Below are 14,424 nucleotides of genomic sequence, written 5' to 3' on the forward strand. Positions count from 1 at the left end.
ACTATATACTAGTTAGTCAGTTTTCTAACTTTTGCTACTACTGAAGGGAGCGCCGCTTTGGTGTTTATTTGTTACTCATTTAGAGTTGCATATTTTGCATCTATGTTTTAGATGTACAGGTACACCCATTTGCCCACCATTATGCTGACGTATATCGGCGCGCATCGGTCAGCAAGTGGTTAGTACATGCGTTTCATCCATTGAAGTCTAAGAACCAATAAACAGAAAAAAAGTCCATGGCCCTTTCCATAAAATGCACATATGTGAACTACATCCACAGGAAACCATGTTAAATGGATTGTAGTGTGTTTCTGCAAAACTGAAAACGCACTAAAAAATGCCTAGGTGTGAACCAGGCCTTAAGGCCCCTTTCACACATGCGGACCGTTCATTTCATCAGTTCAGTCACGTCAAAACGGATGATCTATTTATCAGTTTTTCATCCTTTTTTCATCTGTGCTCACAATTTTACATCAGTTTTTTTTTTACATCCACTACCAAGGCAGAAACTGATGAAAAACTGACCATTTACATCTTTTTTTCATCCGATCTGTTTTTTTAACGGAAGAAAAATAGAGCTTTGATCAGTTAAAAAAAAAAATGGATGATGACAGATGTAAATTGATGTAAACGGATGATCATCCATTTACATCCGATTTTTCATAGAGATGCATTGATGTTCGTTTTTCGCCTGTCAAAAGATGGATGAAAAACAGACAAACGGACAGCATGTGTGAAAGGGGCCTTATACTTACTATGTTGTCACATATATACAGTTTGTTACATTGAATCCCTAGACACATTCCGCTCTCTATTAGGGAATAGAGAGTGTGGCAGTGTTGTTTAATGACACAATATATTTTGTGCTTTGCGTACTAGATCTAAAAAAAAAATATTAGGATTACCTGGTCAAGCAGATATAACTCGATATAATGAGGCATAACAACACTATGCAGATAATTGGGATAATGATATTAATCCGATCCAGTATGGGGAGGCTGTAATCTGCACACAAGAAATGTATTATAATTTAGTGGAAATTTAGAGTGAACATTGCTCATTCCCCCCACTAGCCTGCAAGAGATAGTAAAGTGGTTGTAAACCCTGATGCCGCGTACACACGACCGGACTTTTCAATGGACTTGGTCCGGCGGACAATCCGACGGACTTTGCAGCTGAGGTCCGCTGGACTTTCAAAACGAACGGACTTGTCCACACACGATCACTTCAAAAGTCAGACGGATTTGAACGTGATGACGTAGAATAAAAAAGTTCATAGCCAGTAGCCAATAGCTGCCCTAGCGTCGGTTTTAGTCCGTCCGACTAGCACACAGGCGAACGGATTGTCCACTTAAAGCCGAGTCCGGCGGACAAATTTTAAGCAAGTCTTATTTCTAGGTCCGCCGGACTTTTGGGAAGAAAAAGTCCACTGGAGCCCACACACGATCGAATTGTCTGATGGACTCTGGTCCGCCGGAAAGTCCGATCGTGTGTACGCGGCATGACATATACCCAGTGAAGTGACTAACCTCAGCTGATACACAGAGATTAAACAAATCTTCCTACATAAATTATACCTGTTTATCTGCTGCTGCCTTTCCCACTACTTCCATTCAAAGTGCAATATTTACACAGGATCTCTCAGCTCTGGAAAGCAGGGGGTAGAGTACATCAGTGAGGAGAGCTCTGACAGCTGATTGGAGAGAAGGGACACCTCCCCCCCCCCCCCCCCCCCTTCACACACCACACAGGAACAGAGCTGAGGCTGTTAATCGGCTGGAAGTCCCTCCCATGTCACCATTCTTCTCTTGGTGTCAGGGAAACTTGTCAGAAGGGACTCATGCTGATAGCAGAGGAATGAAACAGAGGACAGAAATGACACTTAGTGCTCTGGATTGAGACAAGCACACACTATAGAGGGATATGCTTTGTTCATTTTTCATGTTTGAGGTTTACAGCCACTTTAAGGAAATTTGTCCTGAGAGAAAATTGGAATTAGGATTGCTGGCCTCCTTCTGGGAATGCTAGTTACCTGGCTGTCTTTGGCATGAACACTATTTGAATCACTGTCCTGCAACAAGCACACAATATACATATGTGTGTGTGTGTGTATATATATATATATATATATATATATATATATATATATATATATATATATATATTTCACATACAGAGGCCGGCCTGGTGAGTTACAATGGTGGAAAAAGTTCACCTGCAGGGCCTGCAGGTAATACTGCTGAACAATCCTTTTCTCTCTGCAATTTAGGTCCTCTTTAGGAGCCGGTTCACACCACATGCAGTCTAGTGTATTTTTTTTCCTGTATCAAAAACGCATGGACAGTAGGTTACATGGATTTCAATGGCAAACTTCACACCATTGCAGTGCATTTCAGTACAGTCAACCATCGTAGAAAATGCTGCATTTTTTTCTGCAAGGAACTGCCCTGGAATGCAGTAAAATGCATCAAAAATGCACTGGAATGCAAAAACCAAAAAAACGAACAAAATAAAAGACAGGAATCTTTGGGAAAAAAAAAACAAGAGGAGAAAAAACGCACTGGGACATATTGAAAATGTATCAAAAACACGCCAAAATGCATCAGACGTGTTTCTGTGATATGAAGCGGCACTAAGAATGTACACAGGGGCGACATGACTTGCAGCGCGACTCACAGACGCGACCTGCACACGACTTCAGCAGCGACTTGCAAAACGACTACTGTATAGCAGTCAATGCAAGTCGCCCCAAAAATAGTACAGGAACCTTTTTCTAAGTCAGAGCGACTCGAGTCGCTCCTATTAGAACGGTTCCATAGTACAGAACGGAGCGTGACTTGTCAGGCGGCTAAGTCGCCTCACAAGTCACGGTAGTGTGAACGGGCACTTAGTGTTTGAGCTTATGTGCCAAAAGAAATGTGACACAATGAAGGAGGGACCTGCCGGGGAAGGCGGAGGCAAATCTTATTATCTATACAATATCTAGCACATTATGAAAACAGACATCACCTCTTTTATGGTCCCTCTCTATCTCATACTGTGAAAGATGATGACATCATAAACTGTTACCATTTCTCCACTCAGTTTCTGAGCTCCATTCACTCCAGGTTCCTTTGAGATCTTCTACTGCCTTTGCTCGGACCCTCACTGCATAGTTTTCTCCTCGTGTCAGCTGCTTCTTATTGAAGTGATATTTAGGTTTTGCTTGTCTGACGATGTCCTCTTTTGTCTGAGCAATGACATTATATTAGTGTTAAAATATTACATTTGTGCAAACACTGAAATACTAGCCAACCTACCTTATATCTCATTTCCCATAGCTATTTATCTACTACTGAGTTATCCATACCTAGACCGGTATGTCACATCAACATCACCTTCATATAATTTGAGTATCGTCCCAATATTGTGGGTTAGCATGCCACTGTTTCCATGCTAGAGGAGAACATCTGCAGGGTGAATGTGCTGTCCGTGTGCACCGCTAGACCTGAAATGATTTCATAACAGCAACTGGAGCTGCCAGTTGCCACTCTGTTCTCTCTCCTTCCTACATTCTGTAGGCACTATGGGGTTGATTTACTAAAGGCAAATAGACTGTGTACCAGTGGCGGCCCGTGCATTAAGGGCATGCTGGCGCTGCCCCCTCTCTCCTGCCACCCCCTCTAGCACCAATGGATATATTCATGCATTGCATGAATCTATCTATGGCTGCCGCTGCCACCCACTATTCAGGCGCCCAGCCCCTTTTTGGGTGCAGGGTGCCTTTATTACAGCTGCGGGGGGTGGTTTTGAAGCACCTGATTAGAGCCATGGGCTGTAATAGGCATAAAAAAAGGTGACCTGCGAGCACCATGCTTGGCGCTGTGTTAGAAAAGCAAATGAATATTCACTTTCGTAACACTATACCGCCTCTCCACCAATCCGGTGCTCGGATCTGTTAACCGTCACCTGATTGGCCGAAACGACAGGCAATATGATTGGTCGCGAGGCGCCCGATCATAGCAGAGGATGGGAAGAGAGGACGGGAGAAGACATTGAGGAGCTGTCCCACCGAGACAGTGGTAAGTGCAGATGGCGGGCTGGCGGGGGGCACACTGGCAGCATTTGATGGAGCAGAGTGGCTGCGTTTGATAGGCACAGTGGGAGCAATTGATGTGGCAATTGATGGGCACAGTGGGAGCAAATGATGGGCACAGTGGCGGCAATTATTGGGTACAGTGGGAGCAATTAATGGGCATAGTGGAGGTATAGATGGGCACAGTGGCTGTGTTTGATGGCACAGTGGTTGCATTTTATGGGGCACAGTGGCTACATTTGATGGCACAGTGGCTGCGTTTCATGGCACAGTGGTTGCATTTTATGGGGCACAGTGGCTACATTTGATGGCACAGTGGCTGCGTTTGATGGCACAGTGGTTGCATTTTATGGGGCACAGTGGCTACATTTGATGGCACAGTGGCGGCAATTGATTGAAGTGCAGCTATCCAGCTACATTTTTTCACTTCAAGTCCTGTTGCAAACAGAGCCTTGCACCCTGTGGGATTGTGGAGAGAGCTTTTTTGGGAGAGGTTATTACTTTGGAGCTGTAATCTTTTGTATAATTGATGGGCATAGTGGCTGCGATTGATCCCACAGTGGCTGTGATTGATGGCACAGTGGCTGCGATTGATCCCACAGTGGCTGTGATTGCTGGTACAGTGAAGCTGCAATTGATGGGGTTTTTTCTGAATTTTTCGGTTTGTTTGCGTCCCCACAAAAATTTTGAGCACCAGCTGCCACTGCTGTGCACTCTTAAAGAGTAGTTGCCCCAGAGCTTAGTAAATGAGCAGAAGCTCTGCTGACTTCCATCATCCAATCATGTGCAAGCAAAAATGCTGTTTTTTAATTTTCCTTGCCCGTGATTGGGTATTCTTTGCAAAGTGAAGCTTTACCCCATTTACTAAGCTCTGGAGCAACTGCACTTTGCAAAGTGCACAGTCTATTTGCTTTTAGTAAACCAACCCCTATGTTTTGCACTAGATTAAATAGCGTGAGGTCCTGTATACAGTACTTTCTCAAGTGATTACAGGGTGAATGCCTGTCTGGTCCCTTGAATACCATCCCAAGTCCTTATATTTTGGTATGAAGCATTTTCAATGATGGTATACCACTGTGGTACATGTTCACATTTTGGAAAAATGTACCCATAAAAGCTAATGCAAATCATAAGAATCAAATGTATATTAACATTGTAAGCACATCTGTACTTTGACTATAAAGGATAAAGTGAAAAATTTGCATCACTGGAGACACCATAGCAGCCAAGTATGGGTTCAATGGCTGTCTTTTATGTCTACCTATACTTATGGTTTGATAGTTCAGCTCTTATACCCCTTCATGCCTTGTGGAACAGTGATTTTTACATCTTCGCTATGGGTCAAATCATTTTGATTTGGCATTTTGATATTACATACCGTATACACTATATTACCAAAAGTATTGTGACACCTGCCTTTACATGCACATGAACTTTAATGGCATCCCAGTCTTAGTCTGTAGGGTTTAATATTGAGTTGGCCCACCCTTAATAACAGCTTCAACTCTTCTGGGAAGGCTGTCCACAAGGTTTAGGAGTGTGTCTATGGGAATGTTTGACCATTCTTCCAGAAGCACATTTGTGAGGTCAGGCACTGATGTGGACGAGAAGACCTGGCTTGCAGTCTGTGCTGTAATTCATCCCAAAGGTGTTCTATCGGGTTGAGGTCAGGACTCTGTGCAGGCCAGTCAAGTTCCTCCACCCCAAACTTGTTCATTCAAAATGATGAAAACATTAAAAAAGTAATAGCTAATGGGGGAAGCCATTAATTAGGCCTGATTATACAGTTGCTTATAGGAGAAGTAGGAACAAAGCTCTTTTAGCCCTATTTCTCTTGTGGGTCACAGAAGAAGAACACTTAGTTCTGCATTCTTGTGACCCAGAGTCAGCCGAAGACTCCACATTGAAGAGGGAGCCATGTCTGTCGGGAGATATCCAGAATGGAAACGCGCTGGATTTATGACCTCAAAACGTATGTCCCATTTTTGCATGAATGTCAAATGGGAACTAAATTGTTCCTTAAATAATGGGTGATGGTTTATATATTCTTAATTTTTTTATTTTATGTGATTTTTCATGTGATCAGATAATATTTTTGAGGTTTTACAAAATTTTTATTTTAATGTATTAAATGTAATGTAGCAGCCGGTGATGAGTAAATGTTTTGCAGTCTTCATTATCCCCACAAGATGGCGCTGCTTTGAATGAGCAATTTGTTGCTTAGAATTATATTTTATTATTAGCCTTCTTTGTTTGTATTTGTTTGCTGTGCTTTTTTTAAATGTATTGCATTTGAGTTTAAGGCTCGGTTCACACAGGGGGTGACACGAGGCGACACGACTTGCCGTACCGCTTCCTGACAAGTCGCCCCCGTTCTGTACTACGGAACCGTTCTAAGAGGAGCGACTCGAGTCGCTCCGACTTAGAAAAAAGGTTCCTGTACTACTTTTGGGCGACCTCGGGCGACTTGCATTGACTTCTATACAGAAGTCATTTGCAAGTCGCCGCTGAGGTCGCGGCAGGTCGCGGCGCGGCAAGTCATGTCGCCTCGCGTCGCCCCCTGTGTGAACCGAGCCTAATTCTTACTAATTAAGAGTGATTTTAGAATGATGGAGATATTGCACTATGATGCTTTTTGAGGGTTCTGTTGCCAGTGTTGGAGTTGCTGAGCTCTTTTAAAGCAGCCTATGAGTCTCCCACACTTAAGCAGTCCTTGTATAGATAGATACTATCTGGAAAACAGCTGAAGCCTTAAAGTTCATATGGGTATCATTAAAGGGGTTGCGATGTTCGCCTGGCACCCGCGATTGCCCGTTAACACACAGATCCACGTCCTGTCAGGCGAGAGGAGACCGATCATGTATTCCCAATACAGAGGGACACCGATTGCTCTTCTCCCCTTGTGAGTTCCCTCCCCCTACAGTTAGAATCACTCCCTAGGTAACACAATTAACCCCTTGATCACCCCCTAGTGTTAACCCCTTCCCTGCCAATGACATTTATACAGTAATCAATGCATTTGTATAGCACTGATTGCGGTATAAATGTGAATGGACCCAAAATGGTGTCATAAGCGTCTGATATGTCCGCCGCAATGTTGCAGTCATGATAAAAAAAGATCGCCGCCATTACTAGTAAAAAAAATAAAATAATAAAAATGCCATAAAACTATCCCTTATTTTTTAGACACTATAACTTTTGCGCAAAAAAACAATATACACTTATTGTGATTTTTTTTTTTTTTTTACCAAAAATATGTAGAAGAATACATATCGGCCTAAACTGGGAAAAAATTTGCTTTAAAAAAAAAAAAAATTGGGATATTTATTATAGCAAAAAGTAAAAAATATGGTGTTTTTTTTTCAAACTTGTTGCTCTTCTTTTGTTTATGGTGTAAAAAAAGAAAAACCCCAGAGGTGATCAAATACCACCAAAAGAAAGCTCTATTGTGGGGAAAAAATGAGAAAAATGTAATTTGGCTATAGTGTTGTATGACCACACAATTGTGATTTAAATTTCGACAGCGCTGAAAACTGAAAATTGGCTTGGGCAGGAAGGAGGTGAACATGCCCTGTGTTGAAGTGGCTAACTGGCAAACTGGCAGTTAAAGGGGTTGTAAAGGTACATTATTTTTGTTGTTTTTAAATAACAATCATGTTATACTTACCTCACTGTGCAGCTCGTTTTGCACAGAGTGGCCCCGAACCTGCTCTTCTGGGGTCCCTCGGCGGCTGTCTTGGCTCCTCCCCACAAGAACTAAGCACCTTCATGCACGCTCTCTCGCATGGTGGTTAGTTCTTTCGGGCACGCTCCCGTGATACAGCCGGTGACTGAGCCCGCTCATTGTATCACTCGGCCCCACCCCCAGCGTGCCACGTCATTGGATGTGATTGACAGCAGCGCGAGCCAATGGCTGTGCTGCTTTCAATCCATCCCCTCTAGCCAATCAACGGGCAGGCTGAGTGGCAAAGAGGAGATCGGGGGGCGAGCGCAGCAGGTGAACGGGCTAAGGTAAGTAAAACGGGGGGGGGGGGCAGTATTGTCGGATGTTTTTTCACCTTAATGCATAGGACTCATTAAGGTGAAGAAAACGCAAACCTTTACAACCCCCTTAATGTTTTAGGCAGAACACATTTGTATTTTAAAATATTCCTGGTAGAATTGCTTTAATGGTCAAACTGGCATCATAAGCAGATAAAAGATAATACAATGTAAAATTATTTCTGTTACATTGTATTTTTGAAAGAAGCGTCTGAACAGGGGTCTGAACACTGTTTAGAAGCTCTTGCTTTACATAGCAGTGACTCTAGCTGCAGCTGTGATAAAGAGAAGTCCCAGCTGTTGAGCAATAGTGGTCGGAGAGAATGGCCATAGGAGAAGAGGTGTTTTCTGGCCAAATATAGAGAAGGCAGTCATTTTTATTTTACTAGAGAACGACTAGACTGAAATAAAAACGGAATCTTACCACTTTTTCATTGTTCTTATTGATGATCTGAACATGAAAGGCCAGGCTGTCTGTGATGGTGGTTAATTCGTCATAAACAGTGTTCCATTGCACTACGCCATATCCCTCCTCTTGGAAGTCAACTCGGACATTTGATGGCGCTCTTGGCTTAACTGTGTAAAATATACAGCAGCTGGCATTACTTCCACAGAAGCAAATACGGAACTGAACACAGATAAGCAAAATAAAATATTTATTTCTCAAAAAGGATCAAGCTACAACCAACCTGAAGAAGAGGGTTAAACAGGAAAATTGCATGACTAGGGTCTTGGCTGATGGCAGGAAACATAGCTGGTGTTTCTATAGAAAAACCTTTAGGCCTGGTTCACACCTATGCATTTTTTAGTGCATTTTTTTGGAGAAACACACTACAGTCCATTTAACATGGTTTCCTATGGGTCACATCTGTGCATGTTATGGAAAGGGCCAAGGACTTTTTTGTGGTTTTTGGTTCCATAGACCTCAATGGATCAAAAATGTGTATTGAAAAATGCAAAATGTACCTGGAAGATGCAAACTGCAACCTGCATAGGTGTGAATCAAGCCTAAAGCCTCATATACACGAACAGAAATTCTGCCAGCAAAAGTTGTATGTGAGCTCTTGGTCAGAAATTCCCACCGTGTGTATGCTCCATCGGACTTTTGCTGGCAGAATTCCAGCCAGCAAAAGATTGAGAGCAGGTTCTCTATTTTTCGGTCTGAAATTCCGATCGTCTGTACAAATTCCGACGTGCAAAATTCCTACGCAATCTCGGAAACAATTGGACGCATACTCGGAAGCATTGAATTTCCTTTTCTCAGCTTGTCATAGTGTTGTACGTCACTGGGTTCTTGATGGTCGAAAGTTCCGAGAACTTTTGTGTGACCGCGTGTATGCAAGCCAAGCTTGAGCGGAATTTCGTCAGAAAAACCATCCAAGTTTATTAGAGACCTCCTCTATGTAAAGTTTGCTGACAGCTTTTGCCTAAAGAATTCCTTTGTCATAATAGGCAACATTTCTTAAAATGAAAATCTATTTTTCAAAAAGTACATTTTTTTAAAGAGCAACTTTTGCTATAATATATAATATAATATAATTCAGTTAAGGGCTGAGCCCCCATGATAATTTCTTATACTTCTAGATGTCTTATTTTTTTCCAGGGTAAAGCAGAACTAAAGGTAGCAATACTTAAGCCTCATACCCACAATCAGAATATCATACAAAAAATACCGCTTTTGAATCGATCTACGATAATGTGAACATTAGTACACAGCTGTTGTCTGAATTTTTTTCCGTAGGGCCAAGCACGAAAGTTTTTCTCGCACAATACCAAATTGTGCGATTTCCATTTAACTGCTTGCCAAACAGCCGCCGCAGCTGTACTGCGGCAACATGGCTCAGCTACGCAAATCACCGTTATCTTACATCGCTTCCTTTTTTGGCCACTAGGGGTGCGTGCGCACCTGCAGCTCGCCCCTGGAGCCGATGCGAGTGCCCGGCGGTCGCGATGACCGCTCGGTTCCCACTATCACTTGTGACATGGCGAGAACTGGGTAAACACAGAGAACCCAGCTTCTCTGAGGGGAGACTAGACTGATCGTGTGTTCGTACAAAGTATGAACACCGATCTATCTCTTCCCCTAGTAAGTTCCATCCACTCTTCAGTTAGAACACACACTAGGGAACACAGTTAACCCCTTGATCAAATCCTTGATAAAAATGCTATAAATCTATCCCCTGTTTTGTAGACACTATAACTTTTGTGCAAACCAATCAATATAGGCTTTTTGCGATTTTTATTACCAAAAAAAGAATACATATTGGCCTAAACCGAGGAAAAGATTTGCTTTAAAAAAAAAAAATGGGGATATTTATTATAGCAAAAAGTACAAAATATTGTGTTTTTTTCAAAATTGTCGCTCTTTTTTTGTTTATAGTGCAAAAAATAAAAACCGCAAAGATGATCAAATACCACCAAAAGAAAGCTCTATTTGTGGGAAAAAAGGAGGTAAATTTTGTTTGGGTATAACATTGCACAGCCACGCAATTGTCTGAAAATACAATACAAATACACTACAACATATTACATCACTTCAGAATTTTTATTCTCTCGTACGAGAATTTTCATACTTTAGTAACCTATTCGTTTTCCATATGGAAATGGAAAAGCATCCAAAAAAAAAAAATGGACAATCATTTGTCCAATAATCTGTGTACGCTGCTCCTATGGTTTGTAACCCACAAGGTCCCTTGCTGGCATTTTTTAGCCAGCTTATTTTGGCTGCCATCATGACTGGGTGTTATTCCTGCAACCACAGGTTAGTGTTGATAGGGGAATCCATCCTGCTAGACTATTGTGTTGATGGGGGAATCCCTCCCGCTGAGCTATTGTGTTGATGGGGGAATCCCTTCCGCTGAGCTATTGTGTTGATGGGGGAATCCCTCCCGCTGAGCTATTGTGTTGATGAAAGGAATCCCTCCCGCTGAGCTATTGTGTTGATGGGGGAATCCCTCCCGCTGAGCTATTGTGTTGATGGGGGAATCCCTCCCGCTGAGCTATTGTGTTGATGGGGGAATCCCTCCCGCTGAGCTATTGTTGATGGGGGAATCCCTCCCGCTGAGCTATTGTGTTGATTGGGGAATCCCTCCCGCTGAGCTATTGTGTTGATGGGGGGAATCTCTCCCGCTGAGCTATTGTGTTGATGGGGGAATCCCTCCCGCTGAGCTATTGTGTTTATGGGGGAATCCCTCCCGCTGAGCTATTGTGTTGATGGGGGAATCCCTCCCGCTGAGCTATTGTGTTGATGGGAGAATCCCTCCCGCTGAGCTATTGTATTCTCCCTGCAGCGGGAAGTGGGGAGCCGCCCCTGCTGGGAGAACGCAGTCATTATTGCTAGTGGCTATAGTCATGGAAAATAATCGCATGCTAAAAATCTGACATACTGGTTTGAATCTTGGTTGGCTCAGCAAGGACTGGCCAAGATTTGATCCATGTATGGGCAGGCTAATTTTACCTATAAGCCAACGTTCACCTATAAGCCAACTAAAACTGACACAGGCATTTGAATTGCTATATCCCTTGGGTGATTTCAGGGCTGAAATATTCTAACATGATTTTCTAATAGTGTGCTAATTCCCTGACATACTAGTGGTGGGCGGAGATGCTCTTAATGTACACACGACCGGACTTTGACAGCAAAGGTCCGACAGAGCGAATCCGTCGGACAATTCGATCGTGTGTGGGCTCCATCAGACCTTTGCTGTCCAAAAATCTGACGGACTTTAGAAATGGAACATGTTTAAATTTTTTTGCCGGACCCAGTTCCTATCGAGAAATCCGCTTGTGTACGTTAGTCCGACGGATGAAAACCGACGCTAGGGCAGCTATTGGCTACTGTCTATGAACTTCCTTATTCTAGTCCGGTCGTACGTCATCACGTTCAAATCCGTGGGACTTTGGTCTGATTGTGTGTGGCCAAGTCTGTTCATTCGGAAAGTCCGTTGGAAAGACCTGTCGGACCTAGACCGTCAAAAAGTCCGCTCGTGTGTACGCGGCATTAGGAATACTCATGGGAGATCAGACTTGTATATTTCCCGCAGCAGAATGACATTTTAGAGCTTAAAGAGCAGCACATCTGACTCTTCCTTTAGATAATGTTTTTGGGTATAAGATTGTATGAAGTTTGGATCTGTTAATATGTGCAATAATTGTACAAACGCTTTAATTTTAATGTTAGCTTTCACCAAGGCAGTTCTGTCTTACATGTGGATCCAATGCGAATTGTTGTATTGCCCACTGGTTCTCCATGTGATTCCACTCTTATTTCATATCTTTCCGCAACTACAAACACACTCACAGGGATGTTGCATAAACACTTATTAGGCTCCTGCTCATTTTGCAGGTCATGACATATTCTAATCCTGAAAAAAACAGAAATGACCAATTAGGATGTCTATGGAGCAAAAAAAAGATCTACAACAATATCTAGAACAATAAATTTATGTAGAAATACGTAAATAAGTCATGTATTTATGCAGAGAGAGAGAGAGAGAGAAAATAAGCCAATACTATAATGAAGGCTGCTGAAAAAGCATCTCAGTTTTTTCCCTGCAGGGATTGCTGCCGTGCTAATTCAAACAGGCCCAACTAGATTAACCTGTTAAAATTTGAACTTTTACTTTAATCTGCTCAATACATTCTAGGTGCTTCAAAACGAAAGATACTTAAAATATTACAACTTTTGAGCATGCTGTAAAGAAGGACCGTCGCTCTCTGTGTGTAGTGGTGGTCTCTCCAAAGAGGTCCAACACATCCCTTGTTATCCAATCATCATGGAAGCAATAGTTAGGCTGATTACAGAACTATCAAGGGGTGTGTTGGACCTGTACAGAGATACAGATTTTTCTACTCACTGGTGGCTTCTTAAATTAACAGTAATGCCCGCTACACACAAATGATTGTCTGTTTTTTTTTTTTTTTGCACGCTAGTCTTATATTGAAAATTAAGAGGTTACTAAAGTTCTGAAAATTCTGGTATGACAGAATATAAATTCGGAAGTGATGTAGTGTATTGTTTTCTATTTGTATTGCATCTTCTGCCGAAAAGCTTACTGATTAAATGAAAATCGTACAATCTGGTATTGTACAAGGAGAAATTTTTGCATTTGTCCCATCGAATAATATCGGATGAACTGTCATGATCGAGCCGATCAAAAGCTGTGTACTATGATCAGATTATCGTAAGCGGTATTTTTTGTACGATTTTCTGAGCATGCCTTAAGAATTTGCACGCCTTTTGTTTTGATGCCCATTGAATTTATTTAGCTGATTTAATTAGATTTAAACTGAAAGTTCATTTGGGCTTTAACTAAAAGCGAAGGTGAACGTTGAAGTATAAACAAGAGAGAGCGCACACCAGCCCTAGTGTATTAACGTTTATTTAAAATAACCAATGTTAAAAAAACAGGTATTGCACTCACAGACTGCCGATGTTATTATGGCATTCAGATAAAAAAAAAACCTCCACGGCTGCTTCTTCTCCCGATTTGCAGGCTCTCTATGATGGCTTACAGCGAGGCTGAATGAACGTATGAGGGCTTAGTATAGGATGACACGCTATCCTACTCTGTTCGCACACATGCACGGACCAGCCGGCTGTGCGTGACGTCACTCGCACCCAGGGGGAGGATCTCTCTGCGTACGCACTGGCTCCTGGAATGCACAACAACTTGTTACCGTGACAACATGTTTCGGAGGCGTGGCCTCCTTCTTCAGGTGATGCCCTATGGTCAAATAGTGACTTAAATATGCACATACCCTACCGCCCTTCCTCGCTGACAGCCAATCACAGACAACATCATGTCGGGGGCAGAGGGCATGCCAAGTGAACTATATGGGTGGGGACAGTGCCTATCTTGATTCAGGTTATATATATTTGAAGGTGAACATTGAAATGTTTGCAAAATATCACCGATGGACATAGTAGTCCTTGTTAGCCTGTTGCTGTCACTTTCAGGGTGGAAATTAAGGGACTTTAACGTCAGAATATTACAGCCACCTCATTAGAACAGTTGAGCAGGCAGGAAAGTTTAAAGTGGTTGTAAACTCTCTTTTAAAAAAAACAAAAAAAAAACAATCTGCAAGACAAAGGCATAATGAGCTAGTATGCATCACATACTAGCTTATTATGAAATACTTACCTTTACTTAGAACAAAGCTGTATCAGTGGAACCTGTACTCCGCTGTGACTGCCTACATGTCTCCCGGAGTTATTTCCGGGTTTGCAGGCTCCGGTGCTGTGATTGGCTGGAGCCGCGATGACATCACGCCTGCGCATGCACGCAGGTGCTGCCGAGACGAATACT

General features: G+C 42.5%; 1 protein-coding gene across 1 annotated transcript in view; it reads right to left on the reverse strand.

Moving 5' to 3' along the window:
• LOC143924697 (interleukin-4 receptor subunit alpha-like) overlaps positions 1–14,424 on the reverse strand; it is a 52,212-nt gene that overhangs the window by 12,681 nt on the left and 25,107 nt on the right. Inside the window, exons 4-7 of the mRNA XM_077449114.1 lie at positions 12,323–12,480; positions 8,541–8,692; positions 3,070–3,229; positions 906–1,005 (exon numbers count right to left, since the gene is read on the reverse strand). Coding sequence (XP_077305240.1) covers positions 906–1,005; positions 3,070–3,229; positions 8,541–8,692; positions 12,323–12,480 — 570 coding nt within the window. The remainder of the gene's footprint in view (positions 1–905; positions 1,006–3,069; positions 3,230–8,540; positions 8,693–12,322; positions 12,481–14,424) is intronic.

Source organism: Lithobates pipiens, unplaced genomic scaffold (assembly GCF_037356315.1).
Source record: "Lithobates pipiens isolate NorthernLeopardFrog02 unplaced genomic scaffold, aLitPip1_a1.2 Scaffold_22, whole genome shotgun sequence".
Taxonomy (NCBI): domain Eukaryota; kingdom Metazoa; phylum Chordata; class Amphibia; order Anura; family Ranidae; genus Lithobates; species Lithobates pipiens.